This window comes from Rutilus rutilus (assembly GCF_951802725.1).
Source record: "Rutilus rutilus genome assembly, chromosome: 5".
In the NCBI taxonomy this organism is placed as follows: Eukaryota; Metazoa; Chordata; class Actinopteri; order Cypriniformes; family Leuciscidae; genus Rutilus; species Rutilus rutilus.
The window spans coordinates 33,716,636-33,739,315 of NC_140213.1; the positions used below are offsets into that span (position 1 = coordinate 33,716,636).

Genomic DNA, 22,680 nt, shown 5'->3' on the forward strand with positions numbered 1-22,680 from the left:
ATATACATTTTTATTGAAATTTAAGGCATATTGATACTTTTAAATGCATTTGATGCAGTGGATTCAGTGAAAATGTAGATCATCTTGTAAAGCACTGTGTCAGTTGTATAGCTTATTGGTAGAGAGTATCTCAAGTCGGTCACTGTCACCATGTCCTTGACCAGAGACATTTAACCCTTGAATTGCTTCTGAAGTACCGTGACATGTCTGACCCTGGTTTTGTGTATTTCTGTACTGGTGACTGTGAGTTATGCAAGAGTGAAAATTCCAGTACGCCTGGTGAGTTTACAGACAGTGACCATAAAACCTATTACACTTATTTGCTTTTTTAAGAAACATGTTTATAATCTACCGGCTTGATCTTGTTTTCCATGATGTTATGGCTGGCATACTTCCAACTTTGTTTCGCTGGCTGGGTAAAAAAAAAGAAGGCAATAACTTTTGAAGTCATGCCTTCTTTGCATATCAAACCGACCCTCAAAAAACGTCCTTGCCTTTGTTCTTATTAATCCTCCCCAGCAAGACATAATATCTATATAATTTCGTTTCATGATGATCAAGAATGCCGTAGCTCTTTCTCCCTCCCCTTCTTTCTCTTTCATTTGCTCTTTCTTGGCTGTCTCGGCATCGGTACGCAGTGGTCCCTGTAGTCCGATCTCCACGGCCACTAATGGGGGTTGTCTGAAACATGTGCAGGGAGCAGGAGCTGCAGTGTGGGAATGAGACAGCATGAGTCAAGCATTAATCACTGCTGACAGCTTCGTGTGACTGTCAGGGCCCAGGAGATGCTTCATAGAAGGACTCGCACAAGCGCTGATGTTAAGATCGATTTAGCTGCCGTTCCAGTCGAGGCCGTTGGGATGAGCTCGACTTTTGTGGTGCGCTGGGAGCCCTGCTGTGTTTCCATAAGCAATGTGTTTCCACAAACCTGCTGTGTTTCTTTAAGCACTTTGGCTTGCAGAGTTTGATCATAATTTTAGGTTAACAGTGTTTGATTAAAGGCAGAACTCTCATTGGGATAATTACAACATCACTTTTTGCATATTGTGCATATATCTAGAGGTACTTTTCTCTGTGTAAATTGTTTATACTGTTTGTCTATCCTTTATCTCTTTCTAAATATGTTTATTAATTGGTTATCTATTTTTTGACTGATTTCTCAATGTTCCTGCCATGAAAATAGCCTTAGCTGCTCCCGTGGCATAAAACAAACAAATGAATACATTCTACCTTGTTACTCATCCCACAATGTTTGTGCTACAGACATAAACCATTCTTCAAAACTGTGCGGCTGGCAGTGTTGTGTGTTGTGTGTTGTGTGTGGCTGGCGGTGTTAACTAGAAATATATTTTTTTAAATGTTTTCTGTAATTGAAGTTTTATACTAAGAACTTAAACTTGAAAAGCCTTTTAAACGAAAAGTAGAGTGTTTCCATGCCAATTAGGTTGATGTACTAAAATTAGCCTACTTAAACTAAAACTGAAGTAAAAATGTATTTAAGCTAAATAGAAACAAAATTAAAAATTAAAACAAAATCACAGAGGCACATAAAATTACTAATGTTTAAACTCAAATGAAAAAGGAAGACATAGAAATAAAAGCTAGTTTAATTTTTTAATAAATATTATAAGTAGATAAATAATAGTAAACACTTTGCCGGTTGAGCAAAAATGGGCCATTACTTTTCTGAGTAGAAGTAGTATTTAAGTTTATTGCCATATCAGCATCGCCTGCTTTTAACAACATAAATATTACTTTTTTGAGCAATTTAATGTAGCGTTTTTTTGCTTGAAAATGATAAGCGTTTTGATTGCAAGCACCACTCACATTTTCTTTAGAAAATGTAAAAGATTGTGTTGCCTACAATAACTGCACTCTCTATTTTTTTTTATCTCTGCATCTCTTGATTTTTCTTATTTTTGTTATTTCAGAGTGTTATACGGACATTGGTGACACGTACAATGGCAAACGGGCAAAAACTCGTTCAGGCATCCCCTGCGCTCCATGGAAAGACCACAGTGAAAGGTAAAAGCTGGCCATACATGTCTAGACTGCAAAATAAATTTAAAGCTGAAATGTATATTTAAAGTTGTCTCTGCATAATAATCTGTGAGAAAGTATTAGAATTTTTTTGTTTAAAAAAAAATCCCTTCAACTTTAAACTGAATAAGTAACAGACTCAGATTTAGACAGAAGAAATTGATTGTTTATAGTCTTTTGATATGAGCACACACAATTTTCTCTATGAATTTTATATAGTCCAGTATTAAGCAGAACCATAATTTAAAGTGGTACAGCGCATAGTTTCAGTCATGGACATTCACTCAGTTTCCATGGAAACCAAACTAGATCCACAACTTGCGATGCAGGATCTCAAGGACAATCCCATGATGCCTTTGTGCTGCTTTGCAAGGTCAACTCCATTTTGTCATTAGGTTCAAGGGTCAACCGCAGCAAGTTGTCGTTAAATTGGTGAGAGTGAATAAATGAAATATCTCATGTTTTTTTTTATATTTAAACAGACAAGCATATGGAGCTATCAAATATGCATGCACAGTTTTAGTTACAGCCATACTGGAGTGTTAAATAGCTATGGTTTATGTTCCTGCCAGGTGTGGTCTGTTTCCTCTAATGCAGTTATGGTTTTGCCTGTGCTTAATGTGAATTGGCACAGTTTTCAGTGAGTGTGTGTGTGTGTAAGTCTCAGAGGAGTTGAACAATCGCTTCCACAACAGGCCTGTGTTGTTTCTGCCATCCACACTCACCCTGAGATGTGTGGCGTTAAATAACTTCCCTGTTTTATGAACAAGTTCCAGGTCAAAGGTCGGCCTTTCCAGAACCCCCACCAGCTCATTGATGCAAAGCGCAGGGATTGTCAGGTTTTGTTTGTCTTCGTTGAAAAAATAAGACCCTCACAGTTTTCCGAGGAAGAAAAACACGTTTTAGTGGAGGACCCCCATTCTGAAGATCTCTAATTGATAGTAAACGTGGACCAGTTGGGGTGACTCAATTCCCCAAAAATTACAGGCAGGCCAACCCAGCTGGAACGAGATTCTTTAGAGCCACCCTCTGACCCCTTTCCTCACCTTAACCCCTCACCATGAACACATCAAAGCCAATCGACTCCTTTATTTGGCCCGCAGCCTGTGAGCCGCCACGGCCCGGTTGCAAAGGTCACTGCATAGATTGTTTACATTGTATGAACCCTAGAGTAACACAGCAAGAAGATCATTGGTGTTATGCATATTTGTGCTCTTCATTGTAGCACCTTTGGATTCTGGTGAACTTTTGGAGAATCGTAGCATCTTTACATCTGTGAAACCTCCTGAATCTGACTGATAATGTGGAAGAGCTTAGGGAAACATGTCATGAGTAATGCACAAGCTAAATAATTCACCTTGCCTCCTGAGAGGAGCTCTACACAGCTGGGGCTTAAGATGAACTTAAGAGGAAGACGTTTCTTTGGACTATTTTCTTAAGTGGTTTTAGATGTATTGTCTTGTTACAAACACCAGATAGACGGTTTGATTAGTGTTAAATGACTTTGTATGTGCCTGAATGATGCACCTGTTTTGGATGTTTATATGTAGACGTTTCTTTTAAACCTGCACATGTTCTGAAAAGTTGTAATGATGAGGTTTGTTTTCATTCTCAGTAACGAAAGAGAAGTGGACTTGCTGATGGCTGAACAGGCGGGGAACTTCTGCAGAAACCCGGACAAAGACAAACACGGCCCGTGGTGTTATACCAACAGCTCATCTATCCCGTGGGACTACTGCTCTCTCAAACCCTGTGAGTGAGCAACACACGTCTGTGCTGACATTACCAACTGATTGAGACCTTTGGGTTCACTAAAAGTGCTACTTGAAACATGAAGAGATGAACACAGGCTGAGGAATAGGGGGCTAATGTAAACCACTGACCTCAAAAAGCGAAATGCTACAAAAGCTATAGTATTTTGTGATGCTGCATTAGGCTTTCTGTATTTTATTCATTTTGAACAGCCTACCTCGTCATACAATAACCGGAGGTAGGAGCAGAACTTAAAAATGTACAAAAGTAACAATACAAAATGTAAATGGTTACTTTTACTTCACTAAATTTTGAAAAGCAAAATATTTTTTAATCAGACATACTCCCAATACCATTTTTATTTATGACTGCAAACCACTGCAAAGTTGCAAATAAGTGGCTTGATTATAATAATGTACAGGGAAGCCATTTGTTTGAATCGGTTCCTTTTAATGAACTAGTTTGTGTTCAAAATGGGTCTGAACAATTAGTTGAGACCCATTGCAAATCAAAAATCACAAATATTTCAGTCAGTCACACAACTCACTCACTGATTTGATTGTAGTTGTTATCTACGGTTTAAAAGATGTTCTAATGATCTTTGAAGAAACCTTTATTCCCACCAAGGCTGCATTTAAACTGTTTTCCAATTTACTATATTTTAAAATGTAATTTAATTACAGTGATGGCAAATCTGAATTTACAGCATCATTACTGACACATGATCCTTCAGAAATCATTCTAATATGCTGCGCTCAAATAACATTTCTTCTTATTATCAATGTTTCAAACAGTTGTGTTGCTTAAAGGGATGGTTCAACCTAATTTCAACCTAGGGTCCTTTGCACCATGACCTCGAGCCAAACACCCCCCCCCCCCCCCCCCCCCCAGAAGCTTTTTTTTCCCTTGGTCGAACATTATTAAAGTAGTTAATTTAACACTCCATAGAAATGTATCCTATTTTTTTTGTTATAAGTATTGACAACTTAGTGTTAACTAATAATTGTTGCAAACTGGTACTACCAACAAAATATTGGTGCATTCCTGGAACTGGGCGTCGTTACACTACATCCTTATGCATCGCTTTCTGCCAGGACTTTTACGGGCTTTTCCCAAATCACTGAAGTGACCTCGACGTCCAAGTGTTATTTAAATAAACTCCTGATGTACTTACAAACTTTCCAATGCCTAATTTTATGAGTTCAAAGTTCGAAGGAACAGTATTTATTTGAAATGGAAATCTTTTGTAGCATTATAAATGTCTTTATAAATGATTTTTCGAATGCGCATGCGTCGCGTCTGAACGCGTTGTTGTCTTTGGAGCTCCATCGATTTGATTTATAAATCTTGATTTTATTCTTTAAACTTACAACAAACATTTTCTACTTTACCTCACTGAGAAGCACTACTGCTCAACCCTCATAGTTACAACGCGGACTGTTGAGCAGACGCGTCTCAAGCCTATTAGTGATCCAACGCTGGATACTCCTATAGGTTACTCCCGTGGATCACGGCTGAACGCGTCTTCTCAACACTCACTTACAAACATTTTTCGCCTATCGTGCGTCTACTCTACACCCGTACCACTAAAAAGACGGATTATATCTAAAACTTCAGTCATAAATTAGTATTAATATTGATAGCATCACTGGTAGCTTCGTTGCTAACTTACTGTCCATCTGTTAAAATGGCGAATATATCAGATGAAAGTAGTCTACCTTTTGGTGCAGGTGAGGACACATTTGAGCTGCACGCACTGCAGTCTGAGCTGGAAGCTGTTGAGAAACAGATCCACGACCTTTTATTGAGACAAGCCGAGCTGATAGACCGGCGGTTAGCTCTTGAAACATCACGCGCCGATGCACACAAATCAGAGATTAACGTTACTAACCCGCTGACTCCGACTTCGTCTACTCCGTGCGTTTCTCAACATAGGTCCCGAGCGCCGAGGTCGCGATCAGCCATGGTCTCGTTCACTCCGGCTCCAACACGCCACCACGAAGCCTGGGTGGTTCCGCAGCGGAAGACGCGAGTCAGGTCTAGACCAAGACTCTCTCCGACCCTCCCGGTTTTCGAGTTATCCACACAAAACCGCTTCTCCCCTCTTCGCGAAACAGAACGCGATGCTGTGATCATCGGCGATTCCATCATTCGGCACGTACGCGCAACGTTAGGTAAAAGTAAGGTGCACAGTCACTGCTTTCCTGGTGCTCGTGTTTCTGAAATCGCTACTCACGTTCCCGAGATTCTGAACGGTGACGAGCGCGTCGGAACTGTTGTCCTCCACGCGGGAGTGAACGACATCAGGATGCGCCAGACAGAGATTCTGAAGAAAGACTTCAGGAATCTGATCGATACGGTACGCAGCACATCGCCTGAAACAACGATCATAGTGTCAGGACCGCTTCCCACGTACCGACTAGGACATGAAAAGTTTAGCAGATTATTTGCGCTAAATGAATGGTTAATGTCATGGTGCAATGAGCAGAAACTGCTCTTTGTAAATAATTGGAATCTGTTTTGGGAGCGTCCTAGGCTTTTCCGTGCCGATGGCTTACACCCAAGCAGATTCGGAGCAGATCTTCTGTCGGATAACATCTCCAAAATGTTAAATACCTTTTGACTAGTAACCAAAAGTCCAAATCATAGTCTCTGCTGCACCAATTTAACTGATATAAATACTAGTGTAGAATATTGCATAGAAACCGTGTCTATTCCTCGTTTAGTGAGATCAAATAATATATCTACTGCAGGATCTAGGAAAAATCTAATTGTTATTAAAACAGAAAATGTTGCTATTAGTAAACAAAAACAATTTCTAAAGCTAGGTCTTCTAAACATTAGATCACTCACACCTAAGGCAGTTATTGTAAATGAAATAGTCACAGATAATAGCTTCGATGTACTTTGCCTAACTGAAACCTGGCTTAAACCAAATGATTATTTCGGTCTAAATGAGTCTGCTCCTCCTGGATACTCCTATAAGCATGAGCCCCGTCTAATTGGTCGTGGCGGTGGTGTTGCGACAATTTATAGAGATATTCTCAATGTTACTCAGAAAGCGGGTTATAAGTTTATTTCGTTTGAAGTACTTGTACTAAATGTTACGCTCTTAGATGTTAGAAAAACATCCCTATTATCTCTAGCCTTGGCTACCGTATATAGACCGCCTGGGCCTTACGCTGATTTCCTAAAAGAGTTTGCAGATTTTCTCTCAGACCTATTAGTCAATGTCGATAAAGCATTAATTGTTGGAGATTTTAACATACACGTAGATAATCCAAATGATGCGTTAGGGGCTGCGTTTACAGATTTATTAAATTCATTTGGGGTCAAGCAAAACGTCACCGGACCAACTCATCGTCTTAATCATACACTCGATTTAATTATATCACATGGAACCGATCCAACCGATATAGATATTATACCGCAAAGTGATGAAGTCACTGACCATTACATGGTAACTTGCATATTACGTACTGCTGTAATATGTCATGCAGCGCCGCGTTATCAACCAGGCAGAACAATCCTTCCATCCACCATAGATAATTTCTCAAATTGCTTATCCGATCTGTCTCAGCTGCTGCCTGAACCCAAACAAACAGATGAACTAGAAGAACTAACTAGCACTATGAGCACTATTCTCTCTAGAACATTGGATGTTGTTGCACCTATTAGATTAAAAAAGGTCAGAGAGAAAATTAAAGCACCGTGGTACAACAATACCACGCATGTTCTAAAGAGAGAAACCCGTATTTTAGAGCGTAAATGGAAACAAACTAATTTAGAGGTCTTTAGAATCGCGTGGAAAGACAGTATGTCACGTTATAAAAAGGCCCTAAAAGCAGCCAGGGCTGAGCACCTCCGCAAACTAATAGAAAATAACCAAAATAATCCAAGGTTTTTATTTAACACCGTGGCTAGACTAACAAATAAACAGACATCACCCGAACAAAATATCCCATTACAGTTTAGTAGTAATGATTTTATGAAGTTCTTCACTGAGAAAATAGAAAACATCAGAACCACAATTGTAAACGTTCAATCTTCAGTTGCGCCTTATAATTCAGCCTTAATTATCACCCCGCAAGAACAATTACAGTGCTTTACAACTATAGAACAAATAGAGTTAAATAAACTTATCACTTCCTCTAAAACAACAACATGTTTATTAGATCCGATACCAACTAAACTACTGAAAGAAGTGTTACCTGTAGTGGAAGAGCCTCTCCTTAATATTATTAACTCGTCTTTATCTTTAGGTCATGTTCCAAGAACATTTAAACTGGCAGTTATAAAACCTCTCATTAAGAAACCACAATTAGATCATAATAACCTAGCAAATTATAGACCCATTTCAAATCTTCCATTTATGTCTAAAATATTAGAAAAAGTGGTGTCCGCTCAATTGTGTTCTTTCTTGCAAGAAAATGATATCTATGAGAAGTTTCAGTCTGGTTTCAGGCCGCACCATAGCACTGAAACTGCGCTCGTTAAAATCACAAATGATTTACTTTTAGCTTCTGACCAAGGCTGTATCTCAATACTAGTTTTACTTGATCTTAGTGCTGCGTTCGATACTATAGATCACACAATACTCTTAGATCGACTACAAAATTATACTGGTGTTCAAGGACAAGCATTAAGCTGGTTTAGATCATACTTATCTGACCGCTACCATTTTGTCTATTTAAATGGAGAAAAATCGATCATAACTCCAGTAAACTATGGAGTGCCGCAGGGATCTGTGTTAGGCCCTCTATTATTCTCAGTATATATGATGCCACTTGGAAATATTATAAGGAAACATGGAATTAGTTTCCATTGTTATGCTGATGACACTCAAATATATATTTCATCACGGCCAGATGAAAACGATAAATTATCCAAATTGACAGAGTGTGTTAAAGATATAAAAGATTGGATGACGCGTAATTTTCTTTTATTAAATCCAGACAAAACAGAGGTACTACTTATCGGTTCAAAAAACCGCCCACAAAACCTCTCGCAATACAACTTTAATATAGTAGGATGTCCTGTTACTTTATCCTCTACAGTAAAAGACCTGGGTGTTATACTCGATTGCAACCTGTCTTTCAAAAATCATATTTCATATGTTACAAAAACCGCCTTTTTCCACCTTAGAAACATTGCTAAGCTACGTAATATGCTATCAGTTTCTGATGCAGAAAAGTTAGTTCATGCATTCATGACCTCGAGACTAGATTACTGTAATGCTTTATTAGCCGGTTGTCCTGCATCCTCAATTAACAAGCTACAGTTAGTCCAAAATGCCGCCGCTAGAGTTCTTACTAGATCAAGAAAATATGATCATATAACACCGATTTTATCATCACTGCATTGGTTACCTATAAAGTTCCGTATTAATTACAAGGTATTGCTACTGACTTATAAAGCCCTAAACGGCTTAGCTCCAGTCTATTTAACGGATCTTCTATCGCCCTATAATCCATCGCGCTCTTTAAGATCACTAAATTCAAGGCTTTTGGTCATACCTAGGATATCCAGAACCACCAAAGGAGGGAGAGCATTTTCACATTTAGCTCCAAAACTCTGGAATAGCCTTCCTGATACTGTTCGTTGCTCAGACTCGCTCTCCCAGTTTAAAACTAGATTAAAGTCGCATCTCTTCAGCCAGGCATTCATATAATATTTTTAATCTTACAGTCCAAATTACAATCCGGCCTCTAGTTAATAAACGCCAGAGGAGAACTGGCCCCCGACTGAGCCTGGGTTCTCCCAAGGTTTTTTTTTTCTCCATTGGGTCACCTGATGGAGTTTTAGGACACTATTAGGTCACTTGATGGAGTTTTTCGGTTCCTTGCCACTGTTGCCTTTGGCTTGCTCAGTTGGGGATATTCTGGATATCTAATTTGATTTTATCAATAAATTCCACTAGAAACAAACCTTGTTGTATTATTTTAATTTAATACTGTGAAGCTGCTTTGATACAATCTGTATTGTGAAAAGCGCTATACAAATATACTTGACTTGACTTGACTCTTTATTGCCACTTTTGATCAATTTAATGCATCCTTGCTGAATAAAAGAAAAAATATTATTGAACTTGAACTTACTGCCCCCAAACTTCTACAGTAGTGTAAATAATTCATTCACTGAATCAGTTGGAGTAGTTATTGAGTTAAGAACTCGTTCATAGCATTTAACAGCTCTCACACATTTTGATGTTTTATACTTAAGTTTAATTAACGTTGCTAACCTTCTCTTGAGTTTTTCACTCTTAATAAAGTATGACTATTGAGTTATTTATACAATACAGTCAAAAACCATATTTTTGACCATTATGTACCCACATTGCTGTATCGTATGTGCCTTCCTGTTGACTTGCACTCTCATCACTGACACCGCAGACTTGTGTTGAGCGTGTAGGCCATGTGTTATGAATCTACATGCGGCACATCAATCACTCACCCACACATGCGCACACACTTTCCACAGAGGCTTCAGTTTAATTAAAGAGTGTAAAGTCCAGGTGGCTCGGACTGTCAGCACTCCCTCTGTCTCTGTCACACTCACACTCACATGTATAAGTTAAGTTTCAGTGCTGTGCAGGTCTAACTGGTCCCACATGCTGGACCAAGACTAGCCCTGTGCTAAAGACCTCACACACACTTTCACTCAAATTATACTCTAAACAGCCATCACACTGGTGACCACTTCTTCTTTTCATTTCTCATGCCTATTCATTGCTTAGAACAAAAATAAGCTTCCTGTTCCTTTCCCTTCCTTTTTAGGTGAGCCCTCACATAACAATCTGCCACAAAAAGGTAATCACATCCTTCAAATGTTGTTAGGCTATGCAATTTTCCAGCTGATATTCTTTCGTTTCAGATGACATTAGAAAGATTATTTCATAAACACATTTATGCATTTGTATGTTTTTCTGTATTCTGACAAACTTGTGTGTCCCCCCTCATTTTGTCTTTTCATTTCTCTTCACAGATGAGGTTACAAAGACATCATGCTTTGTTCACAAGCAGGTGAGAATTGTCGGTGGCGGGCCTGTCCCGATTAAAGAAGGCAGTTGGATGGTCAGCATACAGAGAGGGTAAGCAATTTGCAAAACATGTAGGTAATTTTTTAAATAATATAATTTACAAACACGTGGTGTTCTAAGAATTGGTAACTCAAGACTAACCCATGTGTATTTATGGAAAGGTAAAGAATAAGCATGTGATTTTGTAGACTTCATTGACTATACTTTTTTTTTTTTTTTGATTGTCCTGCTTAAAATGATATAATGTAACAACAAAAATACATTTTCATAAAGAAAAGAAATTCTCATAAACAGACTTTTATTATTTTAAATATATTAAAGTTTTGTTGTTATGATTATTTTCATGTCTACTACTCTGAGTTGAGTCATGACAATGGCATTTGCTGTTGATATGGCATCAAAAAAAGAAAGAATGTTACTGTTGTAACAGACTCCTAAATTTAAGTATTAAACGTGAGCACAGAATTAATCTTTTAGCATTATATGTTTACTGATTTATTAATGTGTGATACTTTTAAGTTTTTCCAATATATTTAGAGTAAGTTACAGGAAAATTACAACGAAAGTGAACAGTATTCACTTTCTTTATATCATACAATAAATATACTACATTGCAGGCAGATACAATTCCCTTCAAATAAAGTGCAGTTGTCTCTGAAGTCAGTGTTCGCACAGCTTCTCAGAAGTAAAGCCCTATGCTGTCATGTTTTATAATGTGAGAGGCACATATTGGAGATGCGTCACTGTCTTGTGTCTCTCGGTCTCTTCAGGAGCACTCACTGGTGCGGAGGTTCTCTGGTCAGGGAGGAGTGGGTGCTGACAGATAGACAGTGCTTCTCGTCATGGTAATTATCTCCAGCCTTGCTGCACAGTCACCATCATGCCCTGCCCGTGACCTCTGGATTCTCAGAGTCACAAGGTCAATGATCAGCGGGCTTCCAGGATTTGTCTCGTGCATGTAACTCAACAAATCAAAGCTGCGGATGTTTTTAGAACATGCATCTCTTGGCATGAGACGTACATTTATCTACATATCCACAAAAGAATTTTCCTTATAAAGGTCATTTAATGGAGAATCAAGCTTAGCTTGATCTTTTTGATATAAAAACAGTTCATTTTACTATGAAAACGTACTGTAACATCCTGCCAAGTACACACAAAAAAAAGACCATTTATGCTGGCTTATTCTGAACCTTTTAATTAAAGAAAGAGGTTGTTGGTGCAATTAAACCTTTATTGGACTTGCAAACATGCAGTTTGCTAGTAAAGTTGATTCAAAATGCCATAACTCATTGCACATTTAAAGAGTATGGAAGCCAATTCCAGGCACATCAAAAAATTATAATAATTGAGCATTAAAAATGTCAAAATTATGACTTACTAAATCGAAATTCTGACTTTAAAAGTCATAGTGAAGTTGTTCAATGAAAGCTGCCACCTCATGCATCCGTTTTGTTTTTCCGGCGCCAAAGCTTGTTCTTGCTTAAAATCCTTTAAAGAGTGTGTTTGCTCTCAGCTATTCCATGCCATTCCGCTTATAAGGCAAGAATTGCATCATTACTAGCTAAAACCACGTTTAAAATACTCCTAATGTGTTCACAATGCATCCTGTGTCAGATCAATGAGCAGCAAGTCATAATTTTGACTTTTTATTGTGACATTTTGTGACATTATGGCATTTTGATTTAGTAAGTCTTAATTTCGACTTTTTATTCTTAAATTATATAAAAAAAAATTCTTATGTGGGGGGAATGGGCTTCCATACAAGGTGTTGGCATGGAAGTTTTAAAAACACAGAAGAAAGAGTAGAAAATGGACATAAAAAATGTAAACTAAACAATTGTCACAAAAAAAAATTATTATATGACCTTAAAGAGAAAATAACTGAATTCAAATATTTTTGCCCAAAACTTGAAACCCTAATTTTATCATATGCTTTTTCCCTCAGCGTGCCTGACCTATCAGAGTACAGAGTTTGGCTTGGTATATCCCATTTGAACGAATCGGGTGAGAATGACTTTCACAGACAGGAGAGGAGAATCTCGCACGTCATCTGTGGCCCTGAAGGCTCTAGTCTCGCCCTTCTCCGACTGACTCGGTAAAGACCTGTCGATTAATCAATATGTGTATCATTAATGTATTCCACGTTTGATCTTATTCCTTTGTTGTCGATGAAATGACCTCTCTGTTCCTCTTTCACACAGACCTGCGCTTATAAGAGAGCGTGTCAGAATTATTCAGCTGCCTGTGGCTGACTGCAGCATTCAGGAGGACACCATATGCTCTGTGCACGGCTGGGGTGACACCAAAGGTAGGTTCAACTTAAGAGCTAGTCTTCAGAGACTCCCCACCACCTGACAACTTTGCAGGCAAACAACATTGCTGTCATGCTCCCACCTAACAGCGTCTCAGGCCCTGTCCCAAATGGCACACTTCATGTGCACTTTCGGTCTTGTGGACTTACAATGGCTGCCGTGTGCGCATGTCCGTTAAGTCCATGAGACTGCAGGACGTCCCATTTGTCATTTTAGATTTCAGAAGGGTGCTTGCGAGCGCCCCCTTTGAGGTCGATATGCGCCCTCGATGCACACTTTTGCCGAGTCTGCACTGATGCGAGCTCTGCAGCAGACTTCTTCCCGACAGTCAAAATGGCGTTACATTACGAAAGTGCAGACTCGTAGGAAGACCGCGAGTGCTTAGGGTGCCATTTGGGACAGGGCCTCAGTGCCCATCTCATAGACAGACACTTGGGTACAGAGCACCAGCCTCAGTAAATGTTGTTGCTCACAATTCAAACGCCATTCTCGTCTCTGATGTTGTTTTCACATTTGAGGTTTTGTTGCAGACACAGCTTCAGTTGACCATAAAGTTTGGTTAAAAGTTTGGTTGTGAATCTATTACCCAAACTTAGGTGCGCACTAAGTAACGACACTCAAATTAATTTTAAAAATGGGGACTGAGTTGGTAATTAACCTGGGCTCATGGCAAAAAAACAAAACAAAAAGTCTAATAAAAAGTGCCAAAAATGCTCCAAATATTTAAAATGAGAGCAAAAAAAAAACCACATCCTCTTCAGAGTTCTAGTTTTGTTGCCAAGTAACAATAATAAACAGCTTCCAAAAGTATACACGTTGATGATGAAAGCATTTTGGAAGCAATTTGCAGTTTGGAACTACATGTACAGTAACAGTATGAAAGCAGGACGATTGAAGGCACATATTCATATTCAAGCAAACATGCCAAATGTGAAAACTTGCATACTGTAGCTTATCTAATAGATGCTTTTCTGGCTTTTTTAGGCACTGGACATGAGGAGACATTGAAAAGGGTTAATCTGCCTGTAGTGAACAACGAACGATGCCAGCAGCTTCACAAAGGGACTCTTCCGATAACTAGTTCTAAACTGTGTGCTGGTGGCAGAAGGGATGAAGGAGTGTGTGAGGTGAGTTTATTCACCACAAAAGTTTGGGGTATGTACGTTTTTTTTTTTTTTTAAATAAAGTATTGCCAAGTTTTAGCAAGGATGCATTAAACAGATCAAAAGTGACAGTACTTCTACATTGTTACAAATAAAATCTGTTTCAAATACATGTTATTTTGAACTTTCTATTCCTCAAAGAATCCTGAAAGTCTCATGGTTTCCACAAAAATAGCATACAGTACAACTGTTTTGTACAGTACAACATTGATGATAATGAGAAATGTTTCTTGAACACCAAATCAGCATATTAAAATAATTTCTGAAGGAAAAAGATTCATGTGCCCTGAAGAAATTCAACTGAATAAATTAGCCTACATTTTAAAATATATTCAAATAGAAACAGTTCTTTTAAATTGTAATAATATTTCACAATATTACTATTTTACTGTATTTTTAATCAAATAAATGCAGCCTTGATAAGCATAAGAGACTTCTTTTGGAAACATTTAAAAATCTTACCGACCCCAAATTTTTGACCGGTAGAGTTTGTCTTAGACAGTTTATCTTAATCGCTTCCACCTTTGTTACACTTTGGATGTATTTCTAAATATTTATTTTTGTCCTATTGCTTTTTTTTTTCATGCTCACAGAAAGACTATGGCGGCCCTCTAGTATGCCAAGAGAGTAACAGTAAAGTCATTGTTGGCGTGAGCATAAACGGCAGAGGATGTGCCCGACACAACCGACCGGCCATTTTCGTGAATGTGGCCTTCTATACTGGATGGATTCATAAAGTGTTCAAACATTATCCAAACTCAGAACTAAACAACTGATGAAGAACATTTTAAGATCACACGAGCAGGATCGGACATACGATCTGATATATAAGAACACAAATACAGAATTTCCATAAATCCGACAGTTTATTTCTTGATTTAAGGATCATCTGAACAGCTCTTGTTGAAAAAGTTCTTGAGAACTTTCCCAGCTTGGCCCTGAAACATATATTCAGAAACTACTCGAAGAGCTAAAACTGAGGCTGAAACTGTTGCTCTGAATTCAAGCAATTTGTACACCTAATAATGCCAGAACCGCAGAGCAAGGCGCTGGAAGACAGTCTCTAAAGGCTAAATTCGCAACTAGCCATACGGAAAGATAAAGACTACTGGACCAAAGTGCGGACGAATAGCCAGAATCTGTTTCAAGAATCAAACTCAATTCCTGGCAGCCAACCAAAAACCTCAAGTCCTCGAAGAGAAATCTTGCTGCAGTGTGCTACAAAGCATTCATATGTATGCATTCAACCCACACATTACCCATCAAACTAACAATCTGGACTTCAGTTGGGATATTGGATTCAGAGACCTAACCCAAGTTTGAGTCTGGATTCAGACCAGGACTTGAAATATGGATACAAACTTTTGAGGTCCCTACAGGAATCTGCCGTTCCCTCATTTAAAAGAGCTCAAAGCTGACCGACGTACCCGCTACATATTTCGGGCCGCTCCTCATCGAGAAAGAGGGCTGTTATGATTATAAGTACTTGTTGATATAAAACCCTCATTAACGGTGTCATTCAAAAAGCCCCCCGATAAAGTATTAGCTGTTAGCTGTTAGCATAGCGTGTGCAGACTTAATGTAGAATATCTTATGGGTAAAAGTATACACAGAAGGCTTTTTTTTGCGTTTATGCTCCTGATAATACTTGAAAACACACATGAGAAGAGGTCACTGTGTCCTTCAATAACACCTCCTCATGTCGCCGTTACAGATCGTCGTTTCTTCAACGTTGGTGTTTATATAGTCAAAGGTGTTCCATCCATTTCCACTGTTGATATTTTGTCCACAAGCCTGAACGGAGATGACATGACCTGCTTGTAATGACATGCAGCAAAAAAAAAAAAAAAAAAAAAAAAAAATTCACACTTGTCATAACATATCAGCATCTGAGTTTCCCATACACTATGTTTGGTTTAGAGCGGAATTCAGAGGAGGATTTGGAAATGTGTGTTGTAAATACTGTGGTCATGGGAGTGGGGTAATCACTCCCAGTTCTTTTTGTAGGTCTCATAGACCTTTATAAGATGTTAGGGGACGGTGGCCTCCTCCATCCCAGTGCCGTAATGTGTGCTCATTGGGTGGTTTTATATATTTGTAAATATATCAGTATTAACTCCAAATGCACATTGTGTCAGTGTACGCTAAGTGTTTAATACAATAATGAGTGGGATATTTTCTACGTTCATTGAATGGAGCGTGTGTGTGATTGCATGCAATGTTGCAAAGATGCATTGAAGCCGAAACGTGCACCTCTGCAGGACAGAGAGCAAAGCGAGCCACATCGGGAATAAAGGGCAGTTAAGGAAATTTACAGATTAACTTAGCTGTTATTCAGATCAGAGCCGTTTGTGAGATAAATCCGAGTGATTTTCTTTCTTGTGTGGTCTTGGATCGCTCATTCCGCGAGCGCCTCGTTCTCTCACGCTGGCCTGCCTCCAAAAACAATCAACTTGGGAAATTACCTCCAAAAATCATGTCGGCTTAAACAAATAGCTCTCTGAGTGATGGCTCGTAAGTGTTTGTATTCCAACCACTCCCGATGCTAATTATGTTGGTTAAAATGAAGGATGAGTTTAATTTGTAAGAGTCCTGAGGCACAAGTCCTTATGTAAGGACGTTGTTGAACACATTGAGATTAGTGTTACTAAAGCACAATACAAGGCAAAAGAGTCCTTTAGTGTTACCTCATTTGGCTTTAACGTTTATCAGAACAAATGTTTTCTTTTTTTGTTTTCGTGTAGTTGTGTTGGGACAATACGAAACCTTTGTTTAAAGAAACCTTGAAGCTGCTGGAAGATGAAGCGGCTTGGTCTGAACATTTTAAGGAATGGGGGCAAATTCAATTGCAGTGTTTTGGTGCGAAACCTGTGTCGCATTCCCTTACTAGGTGATTGCCATTATTTTCAGTGCAAACATTCTCCTGAAACATATATGCAAATTAGGCTCATTTTGCAGTGTGCATCATTCACTAATCCCACCAATATTTGCCTATCGCAATTAACCTCCCGGTAGACAGCAAACTCAATTTAATTTTCATTTCAAGAGATGTTTGTGTACATTCGCTATTGAGCATGGCAGTACAGATTTTTTTTTGCACTGTCACTTCATTACATAATTCCTTTAGTGAATCGGAAGCTAAAACATATGGAAATCTACCAGATTAAAAAAAAAAAAAAAATCATGCTTTTGGTAAAAAAAATTATATTGAGATAATTATTATGAGATCAAAAGTCATGAAATAATAGGTGACAAAATTATGACATAGAAAATAAATTCATGAGATCAAAATTGAGATAAAAAGTCAAAATGATGAGATAAATAGTCAGTTATGACAAAAATGTTTAATTATGAGTTACATTTGAGATGAAGTCGAAACAAAACAAAAAAAAAGCGTATTATGACTTTAAATTATGGCAAACTATGGCAGTCAAAATTATCTCAAGAAATCATTTGTCTTTTTTTTTTCATAATTACTGTATGACTTGTGTCCATTTAGATTTTTGGTAATTGTCACCTATTATTTCATAATATTGACTTTTTATATCATAATTGTGACTTTTTATCACATACACTTTTTAAGTCATAAATATGACATATGTGACCCTGGATCACAAAACCAGTCATAAGTCACACAGGTATATTTGTGGCAATTATAGCCAACAATACATTGTATGGGTCAAAATTATCGATTTTTCTTTTATGCCAAAATCATTTGGATAGTAAGTAAAGATCATGTTCCATGAAGATATTTTGTAAATTTCCTACCGTAAATATATAAAACATTTATTTTTGTGAGTGAATGCATCAAAATCGTGAACATAAATGGACAATTTTAAAGGCGATTTTCGCAGTGTTTCGATTTTTTTGCTCCCTCAGATTACAGATTTTCAAATAGTTGTATCTCGGCCAAATATTGTCCTATCCTAACAAACCATACATCAATTGAAATCTTATTTATCCAGCTTTCAGATGATGTATAAACCTCAATTTCAGAAAATGTACCCATGTGACTGGTTTTGTGGTCACTTAGTCCATTAGCCAGGGGCCCAAATTTGGTTAACTTATTATCTTATCATTTTGGTTTCACTTTATTTTGATGGTCACTTTAAAGCAGAACTCGGCAACTCTAGCGAACTCTAGTCACTTCTTCGCTGATTTTCCCTTTTGTTGTCGCATGTTTTCCCCACGAGCTCCACCTACAGCTGTGGTGGGCGTATATTTCACAACACGGTCGTAAAAAACTCACTTGCAGCCATAGATATCATATATAAACGCTAGATGTCTTATGGCGCAGTCACTTCCGGCATCATCGTTCGGCCATCTTGTGACAGTGCTCTGTGCATTAAGGTGAATGATCAGCACGCACACAAATCCTCTTATCTCGCTGAAATCTTGACGGATTTACAAACGGTTTGGTTTCTTACAAACGTTATTAACGTGGCTATAATTCCGAATGCTTGAAAATGTATGTTATAATTTTTCATATGTATGCAGTGTATGTATGCAGTGTCATAACTACATCTCTGACGTTTATAACAAACCAAACCGTTTGAAAATCGGTAGAAAAATGAGCAAGTTATGGTTATTTAAAAGTACATGCACCATTGAAGTAGTGAGCGAGTACACTGTCGCAAGATGGCCGCCACGTGCGGACGTCGACCTCCATTGGCCAGCAGTGCGCACGAGACATCTAGCCTTTATATATGATATCTATGCTTGCAGCGGCCTCCTCCCCCTCTCTACCGCTGCTCATGTGCGTTTGTTTTGATCGGAGAAAGCCAACTGTATCGTGTGGAGCTATGTCTACCGAGGTGGGTAATCTGGTAATACATCGTACATGCGTGTGTGTTTATGTCCAATTGCCGTAAAGCAATTCGTGTTTCGCTCTCGCTCTCGTTCTCGTTCTCGCTTCTCACGAGACTTCCAATTTCTATCTTGCCGGGACGGTAGTCCCCAAGTTGCAAGGTTGGTTTTCCGCCTGGGAACGCTGGGGGGAGCGGGGAAAGTCACCAATATCACCTGAACAGGTTGTTTAACTATCCAAATGATTTCTAGACCGTTTTATTAAGTTAAAAAAGTTACCAAGTTCTGCTTTAACACATTCTGTTGACGATAAGTAACGTTGCACCTACATGTCTACTAACTCTCATTAGTGTGTAGAGTATTTGTAGACTGGTAGGGTTAGAGTTAGAATAAGTTGACATGTACTTGCAAAGTTACTTTTAGTCAGAATGTCTGTTGGAGGACCATCACAATAAAGAATAAGCAGATATTAAGCAGACAGTAATACTCTACTAATACTCTGATGAGAGTTAGTTGACATGGTTAGTTGACATGTAGTTGCAAAGTTACTTATAGTTGTCAACAGAATGTTCAAAAGGGACCATCAAAATAAAGTGTTGCCATAATTGTTGTCATAATTATGATTTACCAAAGCATGATATTTTTCCCCTGAAATGGGCTTCCAAAAATGCAACCAAAACAAAACAAAAAAGACAGGCAGTGTGTGCAAAAGAACCTGCTATCAGCAGGTGTGCTTAAACTCTGAATTCCTCCCTGTGTGTCTGAAAAGGCCTGTGGTCCATCAGAGTTCATGTGTATTCGATCGGTTTCTCCTCTCTCTGATGTCTGTATGTGAGAAAGACGGCAGGTGTCCATTTTTGAATGTATATTAAGCTGCTACGGACAATGTAAAGTTGTAAAATGTTGTCTTTGTACAGTGTGTTTAATGTCTCACATATCCATGTACAGTAATATTCATACTCAATGTATTATTCATCTCTTACTCTAACAGTATTTATCATCTTTTCCTGTTTGTGTTTATTAAAATATATTATGTGCCTTTACTCCTGCATATCTGGCAAGTATCTCTCGAATAGCAATAATAAAGATGAAGAGAATAATAATAATAATTAAAAAAAAAACACTTTCCCCACACATCACTGAAACTGGAAAGTTTTTGCTCACTTGATAGGTGGAAATGTTTGTGTATGTCTCCCAAGTGCTTTAGATATGAGATTTTCCTCATCATTTAGCAGATGCCCTGTCATCTAAACCATTTCACAACATACTGAATCCACAGATGGTCCAGAACAGCCTGGGGTGAAGTACACCGAATTAAAATTAAAATTAGTTTTACCCTTGAGCTTTTGAATACCCTTTTATTGAGACAAAATTCCTATTGCTTGGTGTGAGCGGTCCTAAATTTAAATAGTATTGGAGCAAAATGATGTATGTAGAGGAAGGGGGCGTTATATCACTCAAATGCAAAAGTTCAAACTCTTTTTGTCCGTTCACTATCACTTCAACATGAAATTCTGCTGCCCTCTTCTGGTGGGTTATCTTCATCAGGACTCTATGATTTTAGTTAACCCAGCATTATAATAAATGATTTAAAAACAGCTGGTTGCATTTTCTGCCATGCTTGATAATGAATAATTCATCCTGTATCATATAACAAGAACTATACCTCATTATGTGGCTTGTTGATGATAAATGACTTATATTGATGTGATCCAAGCCATAAGGACCACAATATCACAGACTAATTTTGCCTTGGACAAGTAGACAACCACCTTAGCAACTACCTAGCAATGTCCCAGTTACTAGGCCTATTAAATGACTTTAACAACGATATGCCGTAGCAATGGCAGCCATCTTTGCAATGTTCACTTTAAGAAAATGTAAAAATCCAGTTTAAGTTAGACATTTAAGGTCTCTGTGTTGTTGAAATAGACACCCACACAAAAATGTACTTTTGTAAAAAAAAAAAAAAAAAAAATGCTGCTCAGTAATTTCCTTCACCAGCAGAGAGCAGTGTTGTTTTACCGGTTCTGCCTTATGGGAAACCGTTATTGCTTTGGAATTGAAAATTCTTATTTATTATAAATGATTTATTCATGCACATCATTATTTATTTATTTAATTAGCTACTGTTATTTCATCTTCTGATGACGTTCACTGGCGCTAGTGCGGAAAACCTTTCAGCAGAGCTGCCAACTCTCACGCAATAGACCTTATTCACAGCATCTCCATCTTTGATTTTTAATGGGAGTGAAAGCGTCGAGGCTGTGAGGGACAGACATGCTTCTCTTCAATGGGCTGTACTGTTAATTAATGTGTTTTTGGATTTTTCTGCTCATGAAACACTGGAAAAATTTCTTTCCAAGAAGTTTCAGTTGACAAAAAATTCTCGACAATATAAGCTGTGGAAATTTGTAAGTAATCTAGGAGCTTTATACAGTGGATGCCACTGGAAACAAGGCAAAACTATCCCTCACAGCCTCACTTTCATACCTGTCATGGCGCTGCTCTGAATAAGGTCTATTGACACTTTTTACTCGCTCTCACACATACAGTTTCTCACAAATCGCGAAGAAGAGGACACTGACACCGACAGACAAGACAGAGCAGGTTACTTTTCATATGAAACAAATATGAACCTCTCAAATTCTGTCAATTTTATTACGACATTCAAACAATACCGTTTTGGCGCTTGTAAATGTGACGTGACAGATCGCTGGTGCCTCAGTTCAAGCGGCACGTGAACTGATCTGACTCTTTCTACTACTAGTTAATAGTAAATAAACACGAATTAACAATACGTATGTTGAAAGATACAGTACAACTTACCGAAATGTATATGCCTCATACATAATATCGATCAATCAGTGTTTTTCACCCGTGCTGGTCAATAACAGCTGGAGAACATGATGTCACACGTTACATTTACCTCAGGAATGCCATATGACCATAGCACATTAGTTAGCTAGAAAAAATTTGCTATAGAGAGGAGTGTTTTGCTAAATTTTGCACCAGTGCTATATTTTCTAAATGTCATAATCATTTGATAACAAACAAGTATTCATTACTTCAATGAGCTCATTGTTTCTGCATTAAATTATGACATTGTTAAAAAAAAATTTTTTTTAGCTAACTGTGACTTTTCTGAATAACTTAGACAGTTAAGCTACCTCTGATAACAGATCACTCTAAATTGAAATATGGACTTTCTGTAAAGCTGCTTTAAAATGATGTGTATTGTGAAAAGCCATATACAAATAAACGTGAATTGAATTAAATATCATGTGCACTATATTAACATATTGTATTTTTACTTATATCATTAAAATATTATTACGTTGTTATTATAATAAAAAAAACGCATTATATTTATATTTGAGTTGACATTTTTAACCTTTATCTATTAACATGTATCTACTGTACCTAATATTTATCTAAATGAATCGATATTGAATCAAGATCGGAATCAAAGCACAAGAATTGAATTGAATTGAAATCGTGAAATTTGTAAATTTGAAATCAAGCAATAATAAAAACAGTGGCCTTACCAGTCATTGTACCATGT

At 37.9% G+C, this 22,680-nt stretch overlaps 1 protein-coding gene across 1 annotated transcript in view; it reads left to right on the forward strand.

Moving 5' to 3' along the window:
• The window catches only part of hgfb (hepatocyte growth factor b), a 41,342-nt gene extending 20,664 nt beyond the window's left edge, over positions 1–20,678 (forward strand). Inside the window, exons 10-18 of the mRNA XM_084409682.1 lie at positions 1,932–2,025; positions 3,656–3,792; positions 10,569–10,601; positions 10,777–10,882; positions 11,602–11,676; positions 12,780–12,929; positions 13,036–13,142; positions 14,131–14,273; positions 14,903–20,678. Of these exons, the coding sequence (XP_084265808.1) occupies positions 1,932–2,025; positions 3,656–3,792; positions 10,569–10,601; positions 10,777–10,882; positions 11,602–11,676; positions 12,780–12,929; positions 13,036–13,142; positions 14,131–14,273; positions 14,903–15,085 (1,028 nt within the window). The 3' untranslated portion in view covers positions 15,086–20,678. The remainder of the gene's footprint in view (positions 1–1,931; positions 2,026–3,655; positions 3,793–10,568; positions 10,602–10,776; positions 10,883–11,601; positions 11,677–12,779; positions 12,930–13,035; positions 13,143–14,130; positions 14,274–14,902) is intronic.
• The last annotated feature ends 2,002 nt before the right edge of the window (positions 20,679–22,680 follow it).